This window comes from Pangasianodon hypophthalmus, chromosome 1 (genome assembly GCF_027358585.1).
Source record: "Pangasianodon hypophthalmus isolate fPanHyp1 chromosome 1, fPanHyp1.pri, whole genome shotgun sequence".
NCBI classification, from domain to species: domain Eukaryota; kingdom Metazoa; phylum Chordata; class Actinopteri; order Siluriformes; family Pangasiidae; genus Pangasianodon; species Pangasianodon hypophthalmus.
Window position 1 is genome coordinate 31,626,696 of NC_069710.1, and position 12,656 is coordinate 31,639,351.

Genomic DNA, 12,656 nt, shown 5'->3' on the forward strand with positions numbered 1-12,656 from the left:
TTATGCAGATTTAATTAGGCAAAGCCTCATTTGCATAATGTCAATTTCTTTGGGGAAAAAAAACGAGAAATGACATTTGTAAGAATATCAGCAATCAACTGGCAAAGACTGATTGTGCAATCTTTTTTTTTTATTACCCTGTTCACCTGGATTGTTTTTCCATAAATCTGATCTGAATGGATGAAAGCATCATCTAAATGTAACCATTTTTTCCTCTCTCTCTGTCTCTCTCTCTCTCTGTCTCTCTCTCTCTCTTTACAGAAAAAGTCCATTTTCAGCATACTGCTAAATTCATTTCGGGGTTAATCAGTGGGAAGGCAAATTACAGTCTCCAGGTAAAAGATCAGCTCTGTGTGTGTGCGTGTGAGAGAGCGAGAGAGAGAGAGAGAGAGAGAGAGAGAGACTGTTTACTACTCAAACTGCCTAATTTTCACACGCACACACACATACACACATACACACACACACACTGTGCTGGAAGTAACCACTGAAGCTGGAGACGAAGAAAGTTCCTGATGTGAGAAATTAGCTGTGTAAAAGTCTGTAAGAAAATTCAGCCACACACACACACACTCTTGTGTGTCGCCTTGCTCTGCCTCTGTCAGGAGGAAGATTAGTGACTCCTGAAGCCTGCTCTGCACTTTAACAGATTAAACAGACTAGCACACTCACTAATCCAATTAAACCTGAACACCAGAAGAATCTCTCTTTGCTCTCCGCTTTATTACACATCCCTCTTTTAATTCATTATTAAATGTTAATGACTCTGAGGCTAATTAGGGTCAGATGTTCTCTAGAAAGTTTAAGGTCCTCCGCTTCTCTCGGCTAATAGCATGCTAATGAGGAGGATGGATGTTTTTATGTTTTTTGCATGACTAACTTTGACTCTTTGTGAATACGTGATGAATTTGTACCTTTCACACCTTCAAACCTGTTTCATTCAATACAACTAATACTAAATGAATGTTAAGTAAGGAATAAAACACACTTACTGTGGTGTTGTTGTTGGGGAAAATAATCTAGGACAGGATTTTGTGATGATACGGAGCTACTGTTAGCACAAAAACATTGATTATTTTCCACTAACAGCTCATTATTCCTCCTTATTTATACCACACCAATCGGAAAACAGATTGTGTCAGACATCTTAAAGTTGCAGCTTTACCTCTGACTGTTACAAAACGCTGACACTGGAGACTCCTTCCATAAATGTTAAATAAACATCTCCTTACAGAAAACGTCACCATATCAATGATTACGTGCGTTTGTTAAATCCGTTTATGTTGCGCGTTCGCCATACAAGTCCCCACGTGAATGAGCTGTTACTATAGAAACGATAACGTACTAGAACCAACACATTAATATAAACCTGCACTACTGTCAGAGCTGCTGTTATAGAAAATTAATCAACACCTTCTGACCTATAAATATAAATAAATATAGTCCTAACTGGTAACTTGTGTATGGTTATATAGTCTTAGTGATGTTTTGCTCTTTTCAGATTTATCCAGATGAAGGTCACTTCCTGCACAGCGAGGCGGTGAAGCGGCACCTCAGTCAGTCCCTGGTCCACTTTTTTGAAGACTGTTTCAGCCGATCAGACGAAATGTTTGAAGATGATCCAGAGGAAAAGAACGAAGTCCAGGGTTAGCGTCCTGTGGCTCACGCTGTTCACACACAAAGCGACTCGTTCTGTTAAAGAACTCAGACTTTGTTTTTAACTCAGCTTGCCTTCCAAGGACATCATCCTCATTTATTCTGCTGTACAGAGAATTTCCCTCTGTGGACGTTTTCCTCTTACCTCGCTGCTCCTGTCTCTCTCTTCTGCGTGGACCAATGGTGGCTTTGCTATCTGAAAACGACCGTGGTCGAAAAGGACGGTCTGTCTATCACTTTGATTGATGGGTTACTCTGATTAACTGACTGCTGGCAGCAAGGAATATGACCAAACCAAACCCCCGACACAGTGTTCAGACTAAAAGCAGGATGGGATTTCTGGCACACAGTGTGTAGACTCAGTGGGAACACTCTGTTCATCCAGCTGCTCTGGGACTCACTGTTTTTCTTTTTTGTTTAGATATGGTGGATGGAGGTTGGTTTGCGGTCATGGTTGTACTTCAGAAAGTTCTTATATCTTATTGTGTTTGTGTCTGTGGCTCTGATGTAAAGTAACAAAAGAAATGAAATATTAACTTGGGTATCGATAAAAAAAATGTTTTCTTTTTCAGTGTCTGACTTTCTGTCTGATTTTTGGAAACCTTGAGTTGCCTATAAAGTGTGTACTTGAAAGATTTTAAATCATGTAGGATTTAAAAACTAAGGAAAAACTAAACTCAATATAAAAGACAGAAACACTTATTAAACTCCAAAACAAGTATACATCAAATTCACCAACAGTTTAGGTTTTACTAAATATTTATTAGTCTAACATCAAACGTTTAATATAAAATTGTGAAATTTAATATAAAAAAGTGATATTTAGCATGTCCATATGATTGTAATCCTATTCTTCACCATCACCTACTGTCCATTTTATTAGGAACACTTGTTCATTCATGTAATTTTCCAATCAACCAATCATGTAGGAGCAGCACATCCGTGGCATGATTATTGGTGCCAGTTTGAGTATTTCAGAAATGGCCGATTTCCTGGAATTTTCACACACAACAGCTTCTGCAGTTTACACAAAACGGTTCAACAAACATCCATTGATCGTCAGTTCTGCAGGCTGAAACGGCTTGTTGATGAAAGAGGTCAGAGGAAAATGACCTGACTGGTTTGAGCTGACAGGAAGGCTACGGTAAGTCAAATAAATACTCTTTACAACTGTGGTGAGAAGAAAAGTATCTGACATGAATGCACATTACATTGAATCTTGAGGCAGATGGACTACAAAGGCAGAAGACCACATTGCATTCCACTCCTGTCAGCCAAGAACAGGAATCTGAGGCGATACAGTGGGGACAGACTCACGCAAAAACACCATGCAACATTTTTCCCAACCTCACATTTGGTGCTGTTTTCTAAAAATTCACATCATATTCATACTGTGTAAAGTTATAATTGTAATATTAGAGCTTATGTTTTTTATTCACGGAATTTCACAACTTTATTTTCAAGCTCATTCTATGATTTGTAAATGTCTATGTTCTAAACAATCAAAAGTCTCTCTACTAGTAAACTGTTCCTGTCTAATCTGGCCATTTTTATCGCTCGCCATGAGCTTCACAGGCCAGAGAGCCATCATAAAGCGTATCATAATGCATTAATAATAATTAATTAGTAAATACATAACAGGAAGCCAGCATCTGGTTTCAAGAGACAGAAGAAAAAAAACATAAAAGGCAGCAAAATTTGACATCTACTGGCCAAACTCATATGTTATAATTGTTTTTTCTTTTCTTTTCTTTTTAACCTTAGCATCCTGGCACACCTTAACTGTAGACAGGCAGAGAAACTGTTGGAGGCAGAAACTTCAAGTTCAGTTAAGGTAAGAAGTCTGTTAAGATAGTCTGTCTTTGAAAAAGTATACAGTACATCCAAATTAATTATGATCTAATATCCTAATTAATTGTCTTTATTTCATCCTGGCAGTTATTTGGCCCTTGTAGAGGCAGAGAGGGTGAAATTATTAGGATGCAAGTTCTTCTTCATGCTCCCAATAATTAGCTAATAGTGCCAACTTCCGATTTGTAAAACGTACTCTTTATTGAATTACCATTTGAGACGTGACAGGGTGTAATGTCACCTTAAACAAAAAAACATCCTAAAAAACGCTAATGGCTTCCAAAGTTAATTAGGAGTTTAATGTTAGTGTTTAGCTCTGCTTGTGTCTAACATTATTGAGCATTTTATAATATCAACAGCACAATAATCTTCAGGATTATTATCAGGAACATAGTAAAAAAAATTCTCATCATCAGAAGAACGTTAACTGAACTATCTAACAAGACATCTATTTTCCTTACATCTGTTCAGCGTCTTATTGTTTTTCAGATTTCCTCTATGATGTTCTTTTAAAGCATGTAAAGGTGATACATCAGAACAGAAAGTGTTTCTGAGGACTGTTCAGAACATGAGGTGAGGTGACTTTGATGAGAAGTGCTTTGATAGAGTAACACAGCTGAGAAAATCTTTCTAATACACACTGTCATACACTCTGTACTTTATTAAGTGTTACAGGAGGAATGGGCATAAGGGAATACTGAATCACAATGATGCTGAACCCTTGGCAAAAAAAAAAAAAACTGAGTGAAATCAGTATGCAGGTAAGTGCTGCATTATATGACTTGAAGCTGTGATTGCTTAAAATGACTTCTAACACAGCTTCCTGAATCTCTATAACAGTGACTTTGACAGTAGTGCAGCTGCAAATCGCAGGTTTGTATTAATACATTATCATTTCTATAGTAACAGTTCATTCACAGGGACTCCATATGTAAATGGATTTAAAAACAAACAAACAAACAAATCAATAAACGTGTGTAACTGTTGATAGGGTGAAATTTTCTGTGAGGAGATGTTTATTTAACATTTATGGAAGGAGTCTCCAGTGTTAGCACTTTATAACAGTCAGAGGTAACACTTCAATTTTTCTGACATCTTCAGCACAGAGGAGAATAAATACTGGCATAACTCACCAGAGAGGTGTCAGTGTGCCATCCAGGTGATGGCACCAAGTAAAGCTGAGTCAGGAGACAGGACTGGTGTGATCTTCAGATTCCTGATGTGTATTTATATGATTGAATCGTCATCAGCATTTTGTGAACTGAAGAATAACTTTGGAAAGGCTTTGCTAGCTCAATTTACCAATTGAACAGGCGAGAGAGGGGGATAGGGTGAAAGATAGACTTTTGGGTGGTGGTAGCTTAGTGGTTGGACTTCTGGGCAGAGGGTCATGAGTTAAAGTCCCAGCACTGCCAAGCTGCCATTGCTGGGCCCTTGAGCAAGGCCCTTAACTCTCAACCGCTCAGTTGTATAAAATGAAATAAATGTAAGTCCCTCTGGATAAGAGTGTCGTAAATGCCGTAATTGTAAAAACACAAGAGATGAGGAAAACACCATCTTCACGGAAGACTAGGCATAAACCTGTCATGCACAGGTACGGATTATGAAACAATGGGCCCCTGGGTACAGATGCACCAAATACGGCTTGCTGCCTTGTTTCACTGAAACTGAAAAATATAATGTTGAAACAGCCTGCAGTATCTACGACTCTTACTGTCACGCTATTTAGAATTGTCTCCGTAGTGCAGCGACCGTGACTGTACAGTGCTCGCACATCTCTGTGCTGAAATGCTGCTTGAAACCTACATATGCCTGTGTGCAGCGTTTGATGAGGCACATTCACGTCTAAAACAATTCAGAAACACATCAGATATGGGTAATGGCGTAAACATGAATTACTTTCGCTGTGATGAGGACATATGCAAAATAAAATACTGATTACATGATCATTTTAAATCACAATCTCCTGCCAAACAATCTTATCATATTAATAATGTTGCTATAAAATACCTTTATGACAGTTCCAGTGAAATAACATGTCAATAAAAGGGGAATATTATTCCTTATCTTATAAATCCTGATCTACTTTTCTTATCCACTTACTCTAGTAAACCTCCAGTACTCTACTTCATCGGCTATCATTTCGATGTTTCTATGATTATAGTGTAGCTATCTGGTGAGTAGCTTTCAGACAGAAATGGAAAAAAATGCACAATGACAATCAATTAATCCTGTTTCTCACCAGAGAAGCTGGTAGCCAATAAAAAGGAATGCATTCATTAAAAAAACTTTAATCAGTATAATAACTGTCATAATATAATAGTGTATGAACGTGTATAGATATACTACTTTCTGTAGCTCTTCTTTATCCTAGAAACATCCTATTCTAAGAGCCAAGGTTATTGTGTTAATTAGTAGAATATTTTAAATATTTAAAAAAAAAAATAATAACAGTCGTGGTTTCAGGACACACAAAACACCACTGACACACTTAGCTCTATATGGCCGAAAAAACATGATACAAATATTATATTTCATTGGCAAGTATGATCATAAAAGATGGCCATTTTGACTGCACCCCAGTTACAACAGGCTAAATCCAGCTCTGAATCGCACTACCATAATAGTGATCCCATATATCTTTAGCCCACACAAGCTTCCCTTTCACGTCCACCAGGTGCACTAGAGGGCACCCTGGCTTCCACGTGTAGAACTTCTTCTTCTGTTGTTTGCTCTATTTCCTGTGATCATGCTCACCTGTTTATAATTTTCCTGATTAACTACCCTATTTAAGTTCTGTATGGTCTCCCTTTGTTTGTTGGAGCATTGTCTTAGATTTGTGTCGATAGTGTTATGTTAAGTCAAGCTGGTGTTCGGGCCACTGTTTGTTTTCTTAGTTAGATGTTACTGTTTGCACTGTAGATAGTTTGCTCACTAGTTTAAGTTTTCCTAGCTCTGGTTAGCATGAGCCATGCGTGTGTTTGTGTCCTAGTTCCTGATTCTTGTTTCCCTGTGTTTCTTTGGTTTCCTTGGGTTTGCTAGTTCTCCTGTGTTTTTATTTATTTATTTTTGTGTGTGTGTGTGTGTGTGTGTGTGTTTTATCAAAGAAGTTCTGCATCTATCTATCCATCTCCATGGACTTCTTTATGACAGAAAGATGATGATGTGTTTAATAATATTATATCTACAATAACAGGGGTCATCCCCTGATTTCTGCAGGAAGTGGGATATTATAAACTATTAAAAGAATTTTATTTGTTCCAGATTAGGCCCAGTACTACATATTCAAAGTAGCTAAGCGACCCACCACAAGAGCACAGTGTAGACGAACTGGTATGAGGGTATCTTTCTTGTGACAAGGGACCTCTGGGTAGTTAATAGGAGCAACATTTTTATGCAGAGGTTCTGGCTTTGGGGCCCCTGACTCCTGTGCCCAGTAGACTGTTTGGTAATCCATGCATGTTTATGCATAGTATGAAATATAATTTGTTCAACAATTTCAAGAGTTCTTAACCAACCTCTACCCTAAATGTGTTGATGAATGGTACAGTGTACACTATGTGCAGTTCATAAGCCACCTTTTTAACATAAAGCTAGAGAGTCGGTGATAAACATAAATGAGCAAATCATCCATCCATCCATCCATTGTCTGTACCACTTATACAAGGTACAAGGCAAGGGGACACCCATCACAGGGCACAATCACACACACTCTGGACAATTTGGAAATAGCAACCAGGCTACAAAGCATGTCTTTGGACTGGGAGAGGAATGGGAGTACCCAGAGGAAACCCCCAAAGCACAGGGAAAACATGCAAACTCCATGCACACAGGGCGGAGGCAGGAATCAAACCCCCCAACCCTGGAAGTGCAAGGCAACAGTGCTAACCACTAAGAGTGAATTGTTAAAAGCAAAACATTTCTTTCAAAACTGAATCACTGTTGTGTAATTGAGGAGAGAAAGAGAGGCTGAAGGTCCTGTTTAGGCTGTTTATTTGCTTCGTGTGGTGCAGCTGATCAGTGATGTGTGCAAAACATTAAAATAATGAAAGAAAAACAAAAACAATAAAGACCTTTATATATTTTTGTGGGCTATCCGCCCACATCTGCATGCATGAACTCACAGACGCCTGCGACTTGCTAGTGTCGCAGAGGATAGAGAGAGAGTTTGCCACCTCTTTGTCCCTGAGAGCATCGCCAAGTTTGCTCTCTTGGGCTCCAGTTCAGTTGTAATTCTGATCATCCCGATATCTCTATCACCCAGTGCAAAAAATTTGCTATAATGGATATATATATCTGCAGAAAACATCCAATTTTGTGCTTATGAATAGAATTATGTTTGGTTAAAAAGAGCAAATTGAGAGCTCGATACTAATCTCATAATGTTTAATCATCCCTCTGTTCGCTGCTCGCTGCCTTCTAGGCATTTATATTCAACACAATTTAAAAGCAATCTCAAGATGGTGTTCAGGAAAAAATAAATTCACTGCTGCTGTGTTTAGATGGATATTAATGTTTTAATTCTGCAGTGTGTTATTTAAACAGATCACCACACACTGACACAGCACTCTAGGAGGACAAAGATCTCTTAGTTTGATCAATAGTACATCATACAGTCGGATATTTCCACTCTGATTTCTTGTCCTTTTAATACTTGCAGTTGAAACAATTGTTTCTTTCTAACATTGTAAAGATGGTCACAGGGTAAAATCGTTCGTATGAAATAAATAAAATAACACCGATGATTTGTGGTTCTACTGTATGGCATGCTTCAGCCTTCAACTTCTCATTTAAGCAAATTTACAGTATATTTTGGCATTAAAAATGTTTAAAGCATTTCAACTTCAAGGAGAAAGGAGTCTCTACACCATTCCCATCATACAGTTCATTAGGAATAAAACACTCTGTGTCATGCTGTTATAGAAAAATAATCAACAACAGGGCGATGCAGAGTTACTGTTAGCATCCTGAATTTAATTATTTTTCTATAACAGCACTTTACAAGGTGTTTTATTCCTCTTATACCACAGCAACTTACCAATGATTACAATCTTTTATTTATTAAAGAATGATGTCATACTTTTTATTTTCTTGTGGTTACATTTAATGGTACATTCCACTTTATTCTATAAAGCGTCTTACTGCAAAAGCGGAGAAATGGTGGAGTAAAAAACACTGATCTGTTGATATTAATAACCTTCTCACAGCATCAGTTAGATCTGGACAGTATTTATAGAATAAAAATGCATCTTTATAATATATTTTATAATATAAATTCACAAATACACAAATAAAAATTCAAATATAATTAATTTATTGTTTACTCTTATGTATTCTTATGTATCTTTTGTTTATGATTCTGATTTGTGGTCTTAAATAAATTATTGTATAATTATTTAATAATAATAATAATAATAATAATAATAATAATGTTAAATCAGTATCATACAGAGTCTTACATAAAATATTCTACAAAATGAAGCATCATAAATGACATTATAGAAATTATAAAATAAAACAAGTTCTGGTCAAATAACTTTAAAACTATACTACAATTTAAAAATACTAAATAATTAATTAATAGGGCTAATAAATGATAAATAATATAAATAATACACTAAACAGTAAAAGACGTTAATGGCGCAGGTGTGTTGGGGTCAAGGCTGTTGCCTAGCAACAGTATGAAGGGCTTTAATGCTGCCATTTTCTCGGCTGTTTGCATCGAGCTGTTTGTGCGTGTTTTCTTCTCTAACACAGTTTTCTCTTTGCCAAGTTTCTCAGCTTGGCTTTTCTTGTGCTCGAGTCCTGTGCTGCAGCTCAGAGCCAGTCTCAGTGTGAGCGTTAAACTCAGCGCCACCGCACTGTTTCCGCTGTTAGCATCGTTAGCATTACAGCTGCGTTCGGCGATGACGTCATCCAGCTCAGGCCGAGCGGAGTGGAGCTACACAATCACTCGCTTTCTACACATTTTACACCTATTATCTTATTTATCACTGGGATTTCGCTCTTCTCTCAGGAAAGAAAGAGATAGAAAAGTGGAGAAAAGTAAGAAAAGTTTGCAAAAAGCCAAAAAAGCTCTCTGCGCGTTCCCTCCACGCTCTGCGCATGCGCAGACAGAGAGCGCGCAAAACAGCGAGAGAGAGCGAGGGCTGTGACGTCACAATCGGGATAACTGTGGTGGGTGTGGGGGGGGGGGGGGGGGCGCCCCAATGTGACGTCACAATCTGACCTGTATGTTGTATAAAAGGAGGCAGAAAGCGGTTCCACTGTCATTGTTTCTGATTTGTGATTTTGCCGAGTGAGGAAAGAGAAACACAACTCTGAAGATGTTTAGAAGGATAAGAGAACGATTTAGACGTCGGACGCTGACAAAACCTAAGGAGGATCCTGAAGAGGAGGCCATGAAGGAGGAGTTGGAGAAAGTAGCAAGAGAGATGGAGGAATGTAAGGTGATGCAGAAAAAGATAGTGGAAGAGAGACACCTGTTGGTGAAGAAGGTGGTAGAGCTGAAGGCCATTGTAGCTTCTGAGCAAAAGCAACGGGAGCAGGACATGGAGGAGAGGGACGCCAGACACCAGCAGAACATCAGCGAGCTCCAGGCTTCCCTGAAACTCGGTGAGGAACGGGAGAAGACTGCAGAGCAGGAGAGAGAGAACTTGACAAAAGACAGAGAGCGTCTGGAGAAACGTGTTGCACAGCTGGAGGCCACTTTGGCTTCTCAGCAAAAAAAACAGGAAGAAGAAAGAGAGAAGGCCAAGCAGGACATGAAGGAGAGGGACGCCAGACACCAGCAGAACATCACTGAGCTCCAGGCTTCCCTGAAACTCAGTGAGGAACGGGAGAAGACTGCAGAGCTGGAGAGAGAGAGCTGGATGAGAGACCGAGAGCATCTGGAGAGAAACGTTGCACAGCTGGAGGCCAGGTTGGATTCTAAGAGAAAAAAACGAAAGCAGGAAAGAGAGAAGGCCAAACTGGACGTAGAGGAGAGAAACAGTACACACCTCCAGAACATCACCGACCTCCAGGCTTCCCTGAAACTCTATGAGGAATGGGAGAAGGCTGCAGAGCAGGAGAGATTGAACCTAATGAGAGAACATGAGCATCTGGTGAGACATGCTGCGCATCTGGATAGCGCTTTGACTCTTGAGCGATATATATGGGAACAGGAAAGAGAGAGGGCCAAGGAGAGGAACATTGCATACCTCGATAACATCACAGAGCTCCAGGCTTCCCTGAATCTCTGTGAGGAAAGGGAGAAAACTGCAGAGCAGGAGAGAGAGAGCTGGATGAGAAAACAAGAGCATCTGGAGAAAAACGTTGCAGAGCTGGAGGCCACTTTGGCTTTTGAGCGACAAAAACGAGACCAGGAAAGAGAGAAGGCCAAGCTCTACATGGAGGAGAGGAACACTGCATACCTCCAGAACATCACCGAGCTCCAGGCTTCCCTGAAACTCTGTGAGGAACGGGAGAAGACTGCAGAGCTGGAGAGAGAGAGCTTGCTGAGACACCAAGAGCATCTGGAGAAACATGTTGCACAGCTGGAGGCCAATTTGGCTTCTGAGCGAAAAAAATGGGAGCAGGAAAGAAAGAAGGCCAAACTGGACGTAGAGGCGAGGAACAGTACACACCTCCAGAATATCACTGAGTTCCAGGCTTCCCTGAAACTCTGTGAGGAACAGGAGAAGACTGCAGAGCTGGAGAGAGAGAGCTGGAGGAGAGACCAAGAGCGAATGGAGAAACATGTTGCTCAGCTGGAGGCCACTTTGGCTTCTGAGCGAGAGGACCATGAGCAGGAAAGAAAGATGCTCAAGCTGGACAATGAAAAGATGAACACCACTTTCCTGCAGAAAATCACCAAGCTCAAGGTTTTCCTGGAACTTGGTGAAGAAAAACAGGAGAAGGCAGAGCTGAAGAGCAAAACGGAGCAACTGGAGAGACTGAGAGCAATTGAAAAAATGTGCAGAGCGAGAGCACTGGAACCAGGAACAATAGAAGGCCAAACACCTGGAGAACGAGTGCTCACGTGCCAATGATGAGATAAAGTAAAGTTAAAAAAAAAGTAAAGTAAAAAAAAGATAAAGTAAAAAAAAAAATTTAAAAAGTAAAGTAAACAAAAAAGTAAAAAAAATAAAATAAAAAAAGTAAAGTAAAAAAGTAAAGTAAAAAAAAAAAAAAGTTAAGTAAAAAAAAAGATAAAGTGAAAAAAGTAAAGTAAAAAAAAGTAAAGTAAACAAAAAAGTAAAAAAAGTAAAATAAAAAAAGTAAAGTAAAAAAGTAAAGTAAAAAAATAAAAAAAGTAAAGTAAAAAAAAGATAAAGTGAAAAAAAGTAAAGTAAAAAATGAAAAAAAGTAAAGTAAACAAAAAAGTAAAAAAAGTAAAATAAAAAAGTAAAGTAAAAAAATAAAAAAAAGTTAAGTAAAAAATGAAAAAAAAGTAAAGTAAAATAAAGATAAAAAATAAAGTAAATTAAAAATAATAATAAAAAAAAACTCACTCCATGCTTTACCTCAACTGGGGTAAAGGAGCAGGAGCAGTGTAAATATGACTGGACTTTTCTTCTTTCAAAATGATCAATAAAGATGTTAAGGATGAACTCTGTGTGGGGTTTTTTGTTTCTTTTATTAAAGTGTTAGACATAATAATAATAATAATGATAATAATAATAATAATAATAATAATAACAATAAAATAACTTGTTTTCGAAGGTCACATTAGCTTGGATACTCTAAATCAGTGTTTCTCAGCTGGTGGGTTGCAGATTGATGAGATTGATGAGAATAAAAATGTAGAAAAATGCAAATGATGACGTGTAACAAAACAGAAAACCATGGAAAAATAGGACAATGAAGCAAATTATAATAAATAATAATAAAATAAAAAAGGAACCCCCCTTGTAGCAGTTGTTATAGCCAGTAAAACATTTGGTCATGTCGTGTTGTGCATCCAATCAAATTTTGTCCAGTTCTTCTGTAAACAATTGGAGTTAATGTATAAATGGGGTGAAATTCCCTCTTCCTCAAAAAGAATGGAAAAACACTATGCAAGGTAAACAAAAATAAGACCTGGATTGCATAAAATATGGCTTCACGTGCACAGAAGACAAGCATGGTTTGTGTAAGACCCACAGTGTGTTTTGTGCGGTGAGTTA

The 12,656-nt window shown here is 38.3% G+C and overlaps 1 protein-coding gene across 2 annotated transcripts in view; it reads left to right on the forward strand.

The window, feature by feature from the left end:
- LOC113545490 (dipeptidyl aminopeptidase-like protein 6) overlaps positions 1–2,227 on the forward strand; it is an 86,618-nt gene extending 84,391 nt beyond the window's left edge. For both annotated transcript variants that reach the window (XM_034303742.2, XM_034303785.2), the window contains 2 exons: positions 262–335; positions 1,502–2,227. In XM_034303742.2, the coding sequence (XP_034159633.2) occupies positions 262–335; positions 1,502–1,651 (224 nt within the window). In that variant the 3' untranslated portion in view covers positions 1,652–2,227. The remainder of the gene's footprint in view (positions 1–261; positions 336–1,501) is intronic.
- The last annotated feature ends 10,429 nt before the right edge of the window (positions 2,228–12,656 follow it).